This window comes from Populus alba, chromosome 13 (genome assembly GCF_005239225.2).
Source record: "Populus alba chromosome 13, ASM523922v2, whole genome shotgun sequence".
NCBI classification, from domain to species: domain Eukaryota; kingdom Viridiplantae; phylum Streptophyta; class Magnoliopsida; order Malpighiales; family Salicaceae; genus Populus; species Populus alba.
Window position 1 is genome coordinate 1,036,281 of NC_133296.1, and position 18,101 is coordinate 1,054,381.

General features: G+C 30.7%; 3 protein-coding genes across 3 annotated transcripts; 1 reads left to right on the forward strand and 2 right to left on the reverse strand.

The window, feature by feature from the left end:
- Positions 1-269: 269 nt before the first annotated feature.
- On the forward strand, positions 270-1,397 carry LOC118060750 (uncharacterized). The gene is made up of 2 exons (XM_073404041.1): positions 270-453; positions 630-1,397. Exons 1-2 carry the CDS (start codon positions 286-288, stop codon positions 1,395-1,397), a joined length of 936 nt encoding a protein of 311 aa, XP_073260142.1. The 5' UTR covers positions 270-285.
- A 2,824-nt stretch (positions 1,398-4,221) lies between these two features.
- On the reverse strand, positions 4,222-6,328 carry LOC118060751 (REF/SRPP-like protein At3g05500). Its single transcript, XM_035074011.2, has 3 exons — positions 6,157-6,328; positions 5,848-6,075; positions 4,222-4,880 (listed from the first exon to the last, which is right to left on the reverse strand). Exons 1-3 carry the CDS (start codon positions 6,190-6,192, stop codon positions 4,419-4,421), a joined length of 726 nt encoding a protein of 241 aa, XP_034929902.1. The 5' UTR covers positions 6,193-6,328; the 3' UTR covers positions 4,222-4,418.
- A 7,186-nt stretch (positions 6,329-13,514) lies between these two features.
- Positions 13,515-13,898, reverse strand: LOC118060752 (rapid alkalinization factor). Its single transcript, XM_035074012.2, has one exon. It carries the CDS (start codon positions 13,896-13,898, stop codon positions 13,515-13,517), a length of 384 nt encoding a protein of 127 aa, XP_034929903.1.
- Positions 13,899-18,101: the final 4,203 nt, after the last annotated feature.

The window sequence follows — 18,101 nt, forward strand, 5'->3', positions numbered from 1 at the left end:
TTGCATGTTGCTGCACTTCTTGGCCATGCTCAGTTTGCCATGGTGGCGATGCAAAATTGTCCTGGATTAGCCGATGAACTTAACCAACAAGGTTTTTCTCCCATTCATCTGGCCTCGGCAAAAGGTCACCGGGAGATAGTGAGGGACATGCTGGTTCGTCGACCTGATCTTGCTCTTATAAAAGATGGAGATGGAAAGAATCCCCTTCACACTGCCGCCACCAAGGGGAGAGTACAAGTGTTGAGAGAGGTCTTTTCGATTGAATCAGCGTAAGAGCTTACTCCGATGGGTGAGAATGCCTTGCATGTTGCCGTTAAAAATAATCAATACAAGGCATTGGAGACTTTGATTCAGCTTGCTTCTCAAATACAAGTTGGAGATGAGCTTGTCAACGCCAAAGATGAAGATGGTAACACCGTTCTTCACCTTGCCTGTGCTGCAAAAAACTCAAAGGTATGCTGTTCGCTAGTCTTCTGAATATGGCTGAAAATGATAACTTGCTGTTCCTTTTTTGTTTGAACATTGACGTTGACCTTTTACTTCTTATGGCATCGATATAGTCTTCTCAACTAGCAGATTCCATTAACGATACTTTGGACCAACTAATAATAATACGCATTTATTCGCAGCAGATCGTAAAGCTTCTTGTATCAGATCGGGCTAATGTTGAAGTGAATGCGGTTAATTCAGAAGGTCTTACAGCATTAGATATTTCTGTAACATCAATGGCAGGTTCTAAAGAACTGGAAGAAATACAAGAAGTGCTTCGCAGTGCCGGAGCAGAGGTGTCCGGGAGGCCAGTTCAAGCTCCTGTCAGCAACCAACGACAACAAGCATTATCAAGAGAAGATCGGTCCTTGACTTCAAGAAACGAAAACTATGCTGATTCACTGAGGAACGGTGTTGGTGTTTTAGCTGCATTGTTTGCCACATCATCTTTCCAATTGGGAATGCATCCCCCCGGAGGTTTTTGGCAGGAATGGGACTCGAGTACCAGCCAAAAATCTCTTAATGTCACACACAAGCCTGGAAAATCCATAATTTGGGAACTACACAAAAGTCAATCCCTTGAATTTTTCAAGATGAACGCAGTTTGCTTTTTCTTATCGTTAACAATGCTTGTGGTCTTGGCATTTAATGAACTTTTTAACGGCCGTGGGTCATATGTTTTCAATCAGAAACGGCAAAGGTATTGGATCACTCTGTTGCATCTATTATTGGGATGTCTCTTGGTTTCTGCTGCTGAAGAATTTATACGGGGAATGGCTCTAGTTACAGACACTAGCATTGCTTACATTTCTTCCAACATTTGTAAGCGAGCTTGGATCCTGATGGCTGTCTATTTTTCTGCTTGCATTCTGCTCGCTTGTCCATGGAAGGCTCGGAAAGGTGAATGAGAGAAACATTGGCGTTGAATACAGTCTACTCTCTTTCGATGTTTGTCAATATCATGCTAATTCTTGTTGGTGTAGTTTATAAATAATTAAAGAAAAGATGTTTATTCCCTATCAAAAAAAACACTCCCTTCCAATATTTCTAAGTATAGATTTTTATTGTGTATTAAATTAAGTCCATGATGAACAAACTATTCTATTTAGCTTCCTAATGTTATTATATAGGATATTTATAATATCAAAAGATAGCATTTGGAACTTGGAAACTTAATATGAACAATTATATTGTTTCATGAATAATCATATTATTTGATGAATAATCATATTTTCATATATTTCAAGTCTATAAAAATATGTTAACAAATATACATATATTCTTTTCTTGGTCTTATTTTCTCATTCATTTAGAGGTTTAGAGGGCTTAGTTATGTCCTAGAGATGTTGTTTTCACGCCTTTAAACCAACTCTATATTTGTTTTCATCCTAAACTTTTCTAACAATTATGTTTTCATGTTGGAAAATGATTCATTGCCAGCATGATGTTATATTGTTGATGAACACACAGAGAAATTGGTGTAAAACGTTCACATTGAGCTAGTAGATTCCTCTTGTTTTTTATTGTCCTTCTATAACTGTATTTTGTAATCTCGATCTATTGTTGAGCACGGTTTCTTGTTTGTTAATTATGTTTTCATGTTAATATATTTGATGGCTGAGCATCGCAAGATTTCTCCGTAGATTTCATAGATTGGTTGGTGAACTCTGAACTATGAAGTGTGGGTTTGGGCAATATGATAGTTTCTGCGATTGCAAGGTGACTACAGGTATTTTTCCTTAACAAAGGTTATAAGAGACAGTTTATTTTGTGGGATTTATGTAACACTAACGGCTGCATTGATAAAATAAATATCCAGAGATAATATGTCTCAAAACATGAGATATATAAATACATTTATTTTGTTTTGTACATCTTTATTAAACACAATTATATTTATGTTTTATTTTTTGTCTTGTCTTTTCTGTCTCTATTATTTTTTTTATCTCGAAACAATAATTAAATGCTTCCTTAGTTTTACTTTACATATGATTTCTTTCTTGGGTTAAGGTGTCATTTGAAAAGCAAATGATGATTAATTAAAATTCATGAAAAAGAATTTTTTTAAGAAATTTTTTTTCATGTTTTAAATTGTTTTGATATATTAATGTTAAAAATTATTTTAAAAAAAAATAAAAAAAATTAATATACTTTTAGATAAAAAAAAGCATTTTAATATATTTTTAAATAAAAAAATATGTTAAAAAATTATTATTATTACATTTTCATAAGCCCTTAATATGCAACCAGTGGAGATCGGAGGGTGAGCTCTGAACTCTGAAGTGGGTCATGGGGACCCAAATTGCAAAGTTTAGGACCTCTAAAACATGCAAAATGTCTGATCCCGTAAATGATTTTTCATCTCCTTTGCACTCCCTCTATCGAGTCGGCCGCGCAGGTTTGCTATGCATTCTATAATCTAGGTCGTAAAGGCTCAACACCTTATTTATGCTGGATCATTCATGGCGTCTTTTTGTAAATAACTAACTGTAGTAAATAACGTATTTTCCAATTACAGACTTATAGTTCATTCATCCGTTTCAAATGATAGTATCATCGCCCCCATGTTTTTAAAACTCAAAACTTAAATTGAGTTGAGTTGAGTAAACATTTTTGTTTTAATAAAACTAACCTAATTTAACTGATAAATCACGAGTTAACCTAATAATTCAATTCAATTATTCAAATTCTTTTTCGGTGTCTCCAAATACAACTTCGGTGGCTCATTGTAGTGATCTTCGGTATCCACTAAAGGTCAAGTTTTTAATTCCCAAGTATTTGTCCAATGTTATGTCATGACGGGTATTAAGTTCAGTTCTCCCTGCCTCCACGTTCGAGGAATACTCTCTTGGCTGATAGTATGGGTGTCGTGGTTGTTCCGAGCTATTCCTTTCGTGCTTCTCCGAATGTACCAAGAAGAACAGACCAGTGTGCATCTGCGAGTCAAAAGGAAAAAAAATGGAAATGGGATTAGGGAATTTTTGTTCCTTTTTTCAGTTTTCTCCTATGGTAAGAAAGGGACTTTTGTCGATAGGAAAAGAGTTGCTGCGCGTAAAGAAAGAGATAAATACTCAAGAAGATCGAGGCAACGGTATCTGCATATCACTCTCCCTTGTAGTTTGTTGCACGATCCAAATTCAGGTCATGGGCTCGGAGGCTAGTGGTGTGGCGGTGGTGGCTAAAAAAGTAGCCATTGGTTTTTTTGTGATGCACCGTTGTCCCATCTTTTCATTTAGGAGGAGCCCCATTTGTAACTTCTTGGACCTCGGGCAGTGAGCCAATTGTTGGTAGGAGTTACAAGTTGAACCCCCTGGCTCCCTGCCCACTGTAGTCTTGTATCCTCTCTGAGCATCACTGAGCTTCTCAAAGCGCACATGATCACCCCATCTGCATGCCTCTTTGATGAACTTTCAAGCTGGGAAAGAGAGCTCTATGCTTGCTATAGATATAGAGAAATGATTCTGTAACACAAGTTTGATTCTGGAAGCAAGAATTTGCTTGTAAACACAGCAAGAGAAAGTGAAGATAGTTAATCCCCTCAAGAACTTGACACTAGTGATTTGGTATATTTTGTACCTCCAAGATCAAATATATTAAGTTTCCTTCCCGAAACTCAATCTGTATAAAGCATAAAATCGGTATCCAAGATATTGTTTTCCCTACTTGCACATAGAAGATGCTGTGATGTAGTGTGATCTGAAGATGCTAAATAGAATACCGATAGTAAAAGAAAGGAAAGAAAATGAGCAACTGGAAGACAAATTCAGGAGTTCACATGATAAAACATATATTGTCACTGAAATATACATGTAGTCTGAACATGCCTTCCACAAAGTCACCAGGTAAATTTAAAAAAAAGAGAAAAACAAAGGAAAGGAAAGGAAACATCCGCACTTCATATCCAAATTTTGTGTGCATAGGCCTTATGATTAGCTGGAAATCAACACGGTTGATTCCGGCACTTCGCTAAACACCTTAGCAATCTTCTCAGTAGGCACCAGGGGCAAGTATGAGGATACCCTGTATCCCTTCTCTGCTGTGCTGACAACAGTTTGATTGTACTTCTCAGAGCAAAAGGCTGCAGTAGGCACAACCACCTGGGCCACTTGAGGGAAGAGGGGGAGCTGATTGAGCTTGCGCCAGGCAGAGACAGCAGCTTGTTCCGCCTTCGGCTCGTACTTGGAGTAGAGCTCCTTGGCTGTAGGCTCGTACTTGGCATACACGGTTTTCGCCAATTCAGAGGCTGTTCCTTTCACACCAGAGCGCTGAACTTCAGAAGCCACTGCTCGAGCTGCCACTGGAGCATTTTGAGCTGCTGAAAGGGCTTGGAACGACACCTGCTTGACAAGTGGGGGCACATGGGTGTCCAGACTAGTGACAGATTCATCCACCTGCAACAATAGAAAGTTTCAATTCACACAGCAATTCTTGAAAATCTTGTTTGATTAATTGCATAAGCCTAAAGCCAATTCTAGCATCATAAGGTATAATAATATACAGAAAATCAGATCATAGACTAATCCGATCATCTTCACAGAGGCATAGCATTCTTTGAAATCTTCAAAAAGCAAGGTCTTTAAGAGCAACCAATCTGGTTTGCAGTTGCGCAATCTTAACTATCTGATGACTGAAAAAAAAGAGGGGGATGATTATGTGGAAGAGCAAGATTATGAACCACACCATACATTTGGTCACAATTTCCATCAGTATTCCCTCTACGCAAATTTATGAACACTCACCTTCAGACAAAGCATAAACAATGTCCACAAATGCAACTAAACTCAAATGAAGAATGTGGAGAACAGAGAGAGCATCAAAACATAATAAAAAGTGCACACTGCACTCGAATGAAAAAAGCGATATGCAGAGAATTGCCTAATCAGAAGGCATAAATTGGAAACTCCGATGGTTTTTTGTTCTCGTGGATCCAAAGATTAAAGAACCCAATTTCTCTGCGGATTCAAAGAAGATCTCTTGTGGATTCAAGGGCTGCATGGTGGATTCTAGGTTTTCTAACCCTTTTACATCAATTTCTAACAAATTCTGGTTCAAAATCAGAATTCAAGATCTTCACATCTAAGCAATATTTCGAAACCAACAAGGCTCAGATCCTTGTATCAACATCAGCCTCACCAACAATACTCACCATATCACAATAACCTAACATATTATCGTATCTTTTATCAAAATCACATGCAATCAACATAGCAGTACAGAAACGTAAAAATAAAAAAAAAATCCCATATCATATAACATGATTAGAATCACAAATTCGTGTCAGGCAATATGCATTTCATTAAGCATAACGTGGGCTATGGCTTATCATATTCAATCAAATAAAGAAACCTCAAAACTCACCTTACGATCAACAAACTTGAGAACGTCAATAGGAACATCACGAAACTTATCATAAACAAGTCCAACAACACTCTTAACCGTCCCCTCAACAGTCTCCACCCCGGGCTTCAACGGACCAGCCTTGTCCTTGGCATAAATATACAGGTTCGTGAACGTCAACACAGCATGCACTGCAGCCACTTGCACAAATTGCAAGTACTTCAGCCTCCTCTCTTCCTCCTCTCTAGCCTTTAAAAAACAAAACAAAATCAACCAAAACAAAATGCCAGGAACCCAATTTCAAAAAAGCTTTTTTAAAAAAATCCTTACCAATTGCTGTTGCATGTTAACATCATTTTCAGCCATGACGAGAGAGTCCTTCGTTGTGTGAGAAAAATAATCAAAAGGGTCTTCGCAGCCCGAGACAAAGGTTTTCGATATTTTTAAAGGGTTCGATGAGAACGAGGAATGGTTATGGAAGGGTATTTTCTTCTATTTATAGACTGGATTACAAAAAGAAGCACGGGTCTCGGTGTGAAAAGGAAGCGCGGGAATCGGTGAGAATGGACGGCTGTGGTGAAAGTTCAGGAGTTTGTAGTTCTTGTGTGATTTGAAATAATTTATTTTATATAATGTATATTTTATTGAGGATAATTTATATTTATATATGTTCATTAAAATTAAGATTAAATAAAAAATAATTTAATATGTTTTTGTTAAATATATTTTTAAATTAAAATTGTAAAATAACTAAAAAATTTATATATATATATAATATATATTGATTGTTTTTAATTTAAATATTTTAGATTTAACTATCATTATTATATCATTATTAATTAAATAATACTTTATATCAAATATTTTTTATTATTTATTAACTTATCTATAATTTTATTATGTATAAAATTCATCTGATAAGAACTACAGTTTTCATAATATTTTGAATTTACAACAAAATCAAATAAAATATCATCAGAAATAAAATTAAAATTATAATTTTTTTAAATTTATATAATGTTATTAAATAATATTAAACATATTAATTTTTTAAATAAAATATAATTAAAAAATTATATTTTTTTTTTACTAAATCCAGCATAGTTCAATAAATAATAAAAAGTAACAATATTGTTTACGTGTACAATGACACGTAAATATTTACCTGGCGCTGTTTCACTTCTTGAGCAATGGGGTGAACATACTAATGAGTCTACAAAAGCAGTGGCAACACAGTAAATTCCCTAAAAAAAACAAATTAAGGTACCAAAAAGAAAAAGAAAAACGTTATCGACAATGGAGGGAACATAAGTCTGCTTGAACAATGACAGCACAATAAATTCCTCATCATTTTTTTATTTCTTTAATATTTATATTTGTTAATAATCATTTTAAATTCATAATTATGTCTTCATTTTCTTTTTTATCTTTTTTTTTATCTTTATTATCTTTATCTTTTTATCTAAGTATGGAAACCAAATGCTGCTTTAAAAAGAGTATGTGCTTGTTATTAATTATTCTATAAAGATTGTTTGAAAACGAAAAGATTTAATGAAAATTATAAGTAAGGTGTTTTTATTGTGTTAGATTCACACAAAATTTAAATTATTTTATTATCATTTTTTAAAATATATCTACAATATTATTATTACGAAAATTTAAAGAACAATCTGATCTGAAATACGTGATTTTAAAATTGTTCAATTGTACTTCTTTATTTTCATTTTACTACTAGATTTATGAAGTATATTATTCATACACATTTTTTCTTTCTTTTTTTCAACAATAAATAAATTTTATTAAAAGAAGCGAAAAATTTATGTCATTTGATCATTTAAAAATATATACAATAGTATTAGAAATCTACTAAGCGAGGTTTTGTTTTTGCATTTTAAAAATACTTTTAAAAAAATTTAAAAATTTTTTTTTTGCTTCAAATTAAAAAAAAAATTATGTTTTTAGATCATTTTAATATAATGATGAGAAAAATAATTTTTAAAAAATAAAAAAATATATTATTTTAATATATTTTCAAATAAAAATATTTTAAAAAACAATCACAAGCCACGCTTCTAAACATACGATACTCTAAGAGCCGTTTGGCTCTGCGACTGCGATTTTTTATTTAAAACATATTTGTAGCTGTTTGGTAAAGGAAAAAAATCAATTTATTGTTCACTGGGTCCACTTAATTTATGCGTTAGGAACGCAGTAAAAAAAAAAGCACTCATTTCTTACTTTTTTTTTTAATTGCACTGTTTACAGTGAACATTGCAATAGAATTGCACTGTTCACTTAAAAAATAGTGAACAGTGCAAAAGATTGCACTGTTCACTTGCTTGTGTGAACTCTTTTTTTTTGTTTTAGTGTGTTATTTTTTTAATATTTTTTAAAAAAATTATTTTAGAGTAAATTTTATATCTGATAATATTTTATCTAATTTTATTACATGCTAAAAATATTATGAAATCTGTAGTTTTTATCGGATATATTTCATATGTAATGAAATTATAAAAGGTTTCATGGAATAATAAAAAAATATTTTATATAAAGTATGATTTATTTCATGATATAACAGCAATAGTTAAATCCACAATATTTAAATTAAAAATCATCAGTATTAATATATATTTTTAAAATTATTTTATAACCTCAATTTTAAAAGCATTTTAACCAAACACATTAAATTACTTTTTTTTCAACTTCAATTTCAACCATAGTTTTTACCAACACATCTATTTTTTCAAATCAGCTTCAATTAAAAGTACTTTTTATAAAATAATATTTTTCAAATTCCAACCACAACAGCTATCAAATACCATCTATTGATCTTTCCATAAAATTTTCAAAAAAAATTATATCAGAATAAGATTGGCTCGAAGGTGAAAGAGGCTTGCTATTTTTCTTTTCTTTTTTTCAGGTTAAAATAACTTATAAAATTATTAAATTCCTCCGAATACCATGGATCATCGTACACGTTAGATTTTAAAATCGCTAAAAAAAAGTAATTTAATCTTAATTGATATGCATTATTTGCTAGTAAACTCTGAAAATATAATTCCATCAGATTTTACATAGAATATCTATATCTGAACTCGTGAACCTTCCTTTGAATTTAAACCAAAACATACATAAGAAATTAATTTAATACCCGTTTAGATCATAGTTTAACTGTATCTTTAAATATTTTTTGATTATTTTAGTTTTAAATTATTTTTTAAATATTTTATTATTTTTTTAACATACTGAAATATTAAAATATATAAAAAAACAATATTAATTTGATACATGACTCCTTCATCATATTATATCTCCAGAATATTTAAAGTTTATCTACCAAATGTCCACAACATTGCATATTGCATATGGCTAAGACAAGGCATTAGTTAGAGCATCTTTAATGAGCTGGTAAATAGAAAGTCAAAATAAAAAAAATAATATTTTAAATTTTTTTTTACTTGTTTTTCATACTTTTAATTGGAAAAGCCAAACAAAATACTAAAATGTTTTTTTTTCCAAAAATATTATTCTTATATGTCTCTTAAAAGAGTCAAAACTAATAAAATGGGACCAACAAAAAAATAAACCAATTAAATCTAGTTATTGGGAAAAAAAAAAAAAAATTATTAAAAATAAAATAAAATATTTATTTATTCTACTTATAATAAAATTGATTTTTCAAATATTTTTTTTCTATTAAAATACACATAGTAAAAAAATATTATATTTATATTATTTTAAATATTATTTTATCAATTTCTCTTGAAATGCTTGCAAAGAGAGTCCAATAAATTATATGTATAGATACATTGAAACACAACTGTCCTGATTCAAAAAAATGCATAATTCACTCAACATTAATTTTGTCAGACATGATTAATGCATTACTAATTTCTTAACCAGTTACATTGATGAAGACATTAATTAGCTCAGTGTACTCTATTTAAGTTAGCTATAATTGGAAGAAAATAAAATAAAAAAACATCAACATATACGTTGGGTTGTGAACCTCGTAAATCAACCAAGTGATTTGTGGATATTCGGGTTGAGTTTTAAAATAATATAAATGAAAGTTTATCAAATCAAATAAATTAATACAAATCAATTTGGTTAGATTTTATTTGATTTAAAAAAAATTATATATATATATATATATAAAATATTGTTTTAGATAATAGATATTTGAAAATATGGTTATTATTATTTTTTAAAATGTTTTTTACTTGAAAAAATATTAAAATAATATTTTTATTTATTTTTAAAAAATTTATTTTTAATTCTAATATATACAACAGGGGAATGGAAGCTGCTGCTGCTGCAGCAGCAGTATCCCCAGTTCACCGTCTGCCAGACCAGTCTGTTTAGCAAATTCTATCAGAAAGAATCGGAGAGTGAAATTATCAGATTGATGCAGGCTTGTCAACCTGATATTTCCACTGTGGGCCATCCCAGACGCGAACCAGCAGCTTTTTCACCATCCTGGGGTCCATTATAAGTGATGGAGCCATCTGATCTCCCGTCACATGAATCCTGTTTGTACTTTACACGATAAAACTTCGAAGTCACCGACAGCGTTGGCTCGGAAACTATTGTGATCAGTAATTACTAGTAACGACTGTCATTAACAGCATCTTTGATTTTCCGGCGTGGCAGTGTTTTTTTTTTTATTTTAAAATTATTTATAAATTTTAACACAGAACGAATTGATATCGGACTTGATAGACTTATTTTTATCTTAAACTAGGTTGGAAAAAATAAAAAAAAATAATTAGACAATCATGATAAGAAAAAAAAATATTAATGTGACTTTCTCAAATAAAAATTTAAAAACATCTTTTTATTTTAAAAGTTAACTTGTTCAACCAAGGCACTGTGTCGAGTCGGACTTAATAGCTCTGCCAGTGATATGATACTTGTTATGGATTGAAAATAAAGATTTTTAATGATGTGTTTAGTTTTTTCTTTTTAATTCATAAAAAAATCAAAACAAATTTATCATTTTACTATTCAAATTTATAATATTTAATTTGGCAACAAGATATTTTTTAATATAAAAAATTATATTTCTTTTGTTTAAAACTAATATATTAAATTTAATTTAATTCTATAAAATTATATATACCACATATTATAATAATCGTTTGAGCATTAAATTAAAATTACTGAAATAAACACCAGCTGTTCAAATTCATATCCGAAACAATACACACACTACTTACCTAGAGCATTTATGTTTCTGATAGAAAAAATAAGAGCATGCATGGAAGTCATTCGAGTTAAGAAAAAAAAAAAATATATATATATATATATATATATATATATATATATATATATATATATATTCAAGTGTTTGGTATCTCAAAATTCCTCTTTATTTTAAAAAGTAATCACACCTCTACGTTTATAGACAGTTTAACGTTATAAGACATTTGAGACTTTCAAGATTTAATATTTCTTAATTTCCTAAATACAAAAAATAATTGATATCTTAAATTACCTTCACCAAGAAAATCTTGAATATCTCCATATCAGAAACTCCCTATGGTATTATTTGCGAGCTCGAATTCAAAAGAAAATTGTGATAACATAAGTCCTTATTTAATTTCCCACATATGCATTAAGTGTGTCGAATGCTTGGTATAAAATAAAATCCAATTATATATATATATATATATATATATATATATATATATATATTGTCTAGCTTAAGTCATAAATTGAAAGAATAAACCTCCAGAAATAATTTTTTAAAAGGGATTAAAAAGGAATTATTTTAATAAAAAAAATCTAAAAAAATAGCTAACAGGTTGAGAGTTCGGTTTAAATAGGTGAAGCCAGGTTTTTGAGGTTAGTTGGTGTTTTTTTTTTTCTTTGATTTTTTTAACTCAAATTAGTTCAAGTACCGAATTAAACATATTAAATATTAATTTATTAGACCGGTTTGTATTTTATAACTATATATAACACAGATATATCAATCTTAAATCTTTTGGGAAAGATGAAACAAATATCCCAACAGTGTAAAGGGAAAATCTTAGAGAGACCTTGCAGAAAAAAAATTAGGGTTTGGGGAAAGGGGACCGCAAGCTAGACCTTTGATTATCTATTCAGGAGAGAGATGACACAACAACAAGAAACACAGCATATGGCCACCTCAAGAAAGAAATTAAAGAAGGGTGATTAATAAAAGGAGCATCGACCTTTATATTTTTCAGGTGACAGTAACCCCAGCATGATGTTATTGTCATTGCTTCAGTGAGTCACTCACTCATTCACTTTTCTCGTGATAGATTTCAATTTGCCCACAAATTCCATATAATATACTTGATATAAGTAATTGTTTTTAAAAGTATTTGTTTTTATATAATAAAATATATTTTTTATTTTTTTAAAATACATTAAAATTATTCAAAAATATAAAATTAATAATTTTAAAAAATATAGTTTCAATCGTATTTTCAAACAGGCTCAATTAATTGATGTAAATAAAAATATAGAATTTGGTTTTTTTATCATCTTCTTTATCCTAGTGTTATCAAATCCAATGAACTTATTTAGTGTGGTTATAATTGTTTTTTAAATAATTTTTCATGCTAAAATATATATTAATATGTTTTTTTATATTTTAAAAATTATTTTTTATATCAACATATCAAAATAATTTGAAAACACTAAAAATATATTAATTTGAAGTTAATAAAAAAATAAAAAATTTAAATTTTTTTCAAAAATACTTTTAGAATATAAAAACAAACAACACACGTCAAGTCAACTCGTTGCTTGAACCAAACTGAGTGATGTTTTCTTAAAAATGAACTTTATCTACAATTACGTGAATAGAAATAAATAAAACGGGACCGTTTTAATGGCAATTTTGTCACATGAAGCATATGGGAGTGCTTCTTTTCCCTATGTTTTTGAAGAGAAGAGGATCCCTTGACTGTTGTCTTCCTTGTAAAAAAACAACGCCGAGCACTGCCATGTAATAGGTTTTACACAAGTAGGGGGGTAGCTTATAAAAGAGTAAAATGCTTGAAGAATAATGTGCTTTGTTTCCACCTCTTTATGTCTATTGTTTTGGCCAAAAGATTAGCCTTTATTCTCCTCATCTTTCTTCAATTATGTGAGAGTCAATTTATGCCAAACACAGCCCAGTAATTGGACACCCTGCCTTTCTCCCTTTTTACTCGAGAAAGAGAAGAAAACAAAGGAAGCAGAGCTACCAGTCAATTTTCAAAACGAGAATTTCCATGATTTGCTAGCAAAAACACAAATTATTTAGAAGCTTTTTAAGAGAGGGGAACAGCGGAACAGGAGAGCATGGATTAACCCATGTCTAAATTTAAAATCAATCAAACTTAAAGCATAGATCTTTCCACCTAAATCAACACAATCCAGAAGCATAAATTGAGGGGGCAAATGGTTCACATTACAAAAATTAGAGAGAAATATTACGGGAAAAAAGAGAGGAATAATAGTAGTAGTAGTAGTTAAGGATGATCTCTTACAAAGACATTAAGATATTGTTATGACAACAATAATTCCATCAATAACATCAAAGAGCCAACACCACCAACCTCCTTTCTTTTTTCTTTTTCTTTTTTGCCATTCAAGTATGGCAATCAATCAAAGCCCATTTTAAAAAATTAAAAAAAAAACAAAAAAAATGATAAGTAAATAAATAAAATTCAACCCCGGCACCTTGTAATGCTACTGCATCCACGAGTATAAGGATTAGCCTGAGCACCATTCTTGCAATTATAGTAAGAAGCGCCACGCCTGGAGCAAGGAACATTGTTCTTCTGAAGCGCACCGTAGCTGACGTACCTGCTAGTTGCTAAAATGCGCCTGTTGATCTCCGTGTCCATCCCAAACTCTTCCCCATCCTCCTCAGCCATGCACTCTGCTAAAGACCCTTTGTCGCAGATTGATGATCTGGTGGTTGTGGTGGTCGGAATCCACCCCAGGTGGTGGTGGTGGTCCCCATTTCCTTGAACGGTGGATGGCAAGCCCATCACCATCAAGATCAAGACGGTCGCGGAGATCAAGAAAAAAGAACTCAGCCTTGCCATTTCTTAAATATACACAAGGAAACTCTCTTCTTCTTCTCTCCTTTTGGTTTTCTTGAAGCGGTTTCCTGCTCTCTCCTCTCTCTCTCTCTCTCTCTCTCTCTCTATGGGGGCAGTGGGAGATGATGGTACTGTGGGGTGGTGGTGTATATGTTAATGAGCTTAAAGTTTCTTTATTCCTTTCTCTTCATGAGGTTAAGACAACAGCTAAGGGCTTAGCGAGTTAAAGACTTATAAGTGGACAACCATTCATGACTTGACTCTGGTTTGGGTTTTATTTACCAAATTGCCAGTCAAGTTCGTGGGCAGCCACTAACTACGGAGATTAAGCTAGGGCACCAACCTTCTAGTAATTCTAGAATTTTTATTTTTATTTTCATCATATTTTAATTAGAACCCCCTTTTTTTTTTTCTTTATGAGAAGAACAATTCAACACATCTTGTGTGGATAGCAGAAGAATGCATGATTGGAACTTGATTTTAATTACTGGGATTGTTGACTAAATGGATAGCTAGATTAAGGGTCAAGTTAAGGATAGAATTCAAATACAAATGATTGAAAAATAAAACATGGCATCATTAGCATTAAGAATTTTTTTGGCAACACGGCTAGCTGTGTGTTTTTTTTTAATTTATTTTTTTTTAATATTTTTAGATTATTTTGATATAATAATGTCAAAAATAAAATTTTAAAAATATTTATTTTGATGCATTAACTAGCAAAAAAACATTTTAAAAATACAATTATTATCACAATATCAAACAAACTCTAAAATTAAACATTAGCGGCAAAGCTTTAATGTAATCGACACACTATTACTGATGGGCTACAAGCACGCCAAGTTTGAATTAATTAATTAAAAGAAATAAAAGCATTTATTGCAGTTTGAAACTTTAGTATCGTTTTAATTTCACCAATGTTTTCAAAATCAAAGATATTAAGTTATAATTTCAATGGTGTTCTCAAACCAAAAACATAATTTCAATATGCAAACGCAATCATATTTGTGTTTTCAAACGGCCACTTAATTATAAAATATCAATATAATCAATGTTTCAAAAACTTTTTGCAAAAAATAAAAGAAAGAAAGATTCAATCTCACATAACTAAAATATCATGCTTTATAAATTTAAAAAAAAAAAACACAAACTTATATAAATGGGATGTGTAAAATTAAAAACAAAATGATTATAATTATTAGTAATACAATGAGAACGAAGGTGATTATTACACCTAATACATATTTAAAAATAACTAATTAATTGCAAGTAGGCCACAAGTAACATTGAATCTCGTACAAAATTAAGAGATAAAAAATGGGTGTAGGATATTAGATTGATGAGAGGCTTTTTGGCACCAAATCCCACCAAAATGGTTGGCCACCACCAGCAAGTACGGCGAGGAGGAGTGGAGATGTCAACTTCGTTATTAAAATGAACACAATGGACATATTCATAAGTCTCCATGCCTAAGATTTACATGTCCTAGTTGACTGCTTGTCGTTTCCTCTCCTTCTATCATAGTTTGATGTGAAGAGAAATTGGAAAAAAAAAAAGAAAAAAAAAAGGGGGGAATCTAGGGTTTAGCCATCTACTCTACTCTCATTATTTTCTATAAGCGCATCCAAGAATCTTTAACCGAAACACGTTTTCTCTTTCCTACCTGGCCCCGTTCCATTTTGGCTCGCAACAAGTATCCGTTACCGTTAATTAATGCCCGTTTATCTTTCCCAGCAATCAATATAACCGTCAATTATCACTCTTGCTTTCTGGATCTCTTTTGGACGCTTCTGCTTTAGTTACCCCGGGTTTCACCTCTGATGCCGAGAGTTTACAAATCACTTGATCTGCGTCTGTTTCGTGGAGAATATTTTATAAATAGAAAATTCTTTACATATAAATTACTTTTTTAAAAAAATATATATAAATACCTTTCAATTATGACAGTAGTGATATAATGATGATGATGATAATAAAAAAATATAATAAGTATAGTGGTAAAGAAATAGAAGATGATGGTAAAATAATGATGATGTTAGCAGCTAAATAATGATGATAATAATAAAAAAAATTGTGACAAGGTGACAATAATGATAAAAAAAAAAATGGTGTCAAACAGTGGTGGAGATAGGAGTGGTTGGCAGGGTCCTGATAGAAAATTGTTTTTCCAACTTTTTTCTTAACAATATTAATATTTTTTGTCTAAATAATAAAACAACTGAAATTTTTATTCCTTTTAATTTTATTTTTTGATTCTGTTCTTGGTGTCGAAACCATCATGCTGCGAGAATTATGGGTCATAATTTACATCAATTTTTAGATTATCGTATTAGATAATAAAGTGCAAGTGTTAGCTGGTTTAAACATATTCATTACAGTAATCTAATTAACAAATAACATACCAAATTATTATTGATATAATCTTCACTTACTGATATGTGTCTGGTCACGTCACATTCTAGCAGTAGAAACTCATTGTTTATGGAAATTTTCAAGCCGCTAGAGTTCCCTGTGATAGCAAAACTATATTTTAAAAAACGGAAAACGACAAGTTTTGATGAATAGGATGGTAGGTTTTTTTCCCTTTCTCAGAATAAAAGCCAAGCGATCTCTATCAATTAATGTGCAATTTAGAAACGCGGCTCATACAGTATTTTATAAAAATTCAATGTTTTTTATTAAGATTAGTTTTTTTATTGTTTTGATGCTGAAAATATTCGTTTAAAAATTAAAATATTATTTAAATTATTTTTAAAATAAAAATATATTTTAAAAAATAACAGCTATTATACTTATAATCATCCCTTAATTTAATTAATCCCTACTAAAAAAAAGTCTATTTTAAAAGAATATTAGTTGCCAAAACATTTTCTCTCACCATAAAAAACTGTGCTGGCATTTATACATGCAAGAGGCCAACTGAACTGGGATAATAAAAACAAGACTTCTTCCACCCGCCAAACTACATTTAAAATGTTCAACGGCTACATGGATTTTTTAAACGGCGTTAACCAATAGTTGCAGGCGCCGACGTGACGTGCACGTAGCCGTTAAACGCGGGGCCCTTTTACAGATCACAATGGACGGTGCTTGCATGTTCCAAAATTAACCCTACTAAAGCCAGCTGTCTCTTAACAACCTTTCTAATAAATCTCTTATATATATTTTTTTTTTATTTTTTTCCAGAAAAAAAGAAAATCTTCCTTTCCTTGCGAATCTTCATTGTTCCACATTTTGTCTCATATTAATCACAGGGTTAGAAAAAAGTTAGAAGACACTTAAAACATTCCCTGGTTATTGACAAATATACCCTCAATTTGTTTTTTCCCCAAACCAACCCCAACAACGCAAGGAGTTGAATTAATTTATTTATTTTTTCCATTAATAATCATCAATTATCACATTATATTAAAGAGCATAGAAATTCACTGCTTAAATCTGAACCCTTCAAAACCTACCATGAAATCATCAAGGATGAACGAATGATTATAAATGATGAAGAAAGATCGGTCCTGTGACATCCTGGCAATTTAAGCAATGTTCAAGCATCACGCCTCGTGAGTGGGCGTCTGATGAAGAAGTCTTCAACGGCTAGGATTCTGTAAACTGAATGGACCCTACCGACCCATTCACGGACTCAACTCTTCCAAAGTTACCATGATGCTCTAAGCCATTGCGGCCCAAAGAAGTTTACTCAAAATTTAAATATAATAATATTAAAAATAAAAAGTTATTTTCATGTATTTTTAAATTAAAAAAATATTTTTTTAAAAAATATTTTTTTAAAAAAATTATAACTAGACTCTTAAACATACAAGGGTTAAAAGTCATAGTCAAACCAAGTATAAGAGAATGTTTGGGATAGTGAATAGTGATAATGATAATTTTTTAATGTATTGTTTTTGTTTAAAAACATATTAAAATAATATTTTTTATTTTTTAAAATTTAATTTTTACTTAAACACATGAAAAAGATAAAAAAAATATAAAAAATTTAATTAAAAACAAAAAAAAAATTAAAATTTCACAAAACTCTAGTTGTATCGTTATCCCAAGTAGGCCTAAGTATTTGTATTATAATAATTTTTATAGTTATGTTTTGAAAAAATTAATTTAAAAGAAGCTTTAGATTATAATTTCTTGGTAACCAAAATTTCTAAAAAGAGTTCAAAGTAAAATTATGATGTGTTGATTTAACAAACACTT

Coding starts and splice junctions, on each gene's coding strand:
- LOC118060750 (XM_073404041.1), top strand. CDS start 286: ATGGGTGAGAATGCCTTGCATGTTGCCGTTAAAAATAATCAATACAAG. Junction 454..629: donor GTGCTGCAAAAAACTCAAAG/GTATGCTGTTCG, acceptor ATTTATTCGCAG/CAGATCGTAAAGCTTCTTGT.
- LOC118060751 (XM_035074011.2), bottom strand. CDS start 6,192: ATGGCTGAAAATGATGTTAACATGCAACAGCAATTG. Junction 6,076..6,156: donor TTAACATGCAACAGCAATTG/GTAAGGATTTTT, acceptor TGTTTTTTAAAG/GCTAGAGAGGAGGAAGAGAG. Junction 4,881..5,847: donor TCAAGTTTGTTGATCGTAAG/GTGAGTTTTGAG, acceptor CTATTGTTGCAG/GTGGATGAATCTGTCACTAG.
- LOC118060752 (XM_035074012.2), bottom strand. CDS start 13,898: ATGGCAAGGCTGAGTTCTTTTTTCTTGATCTCCGCGACCGTCTTGATC.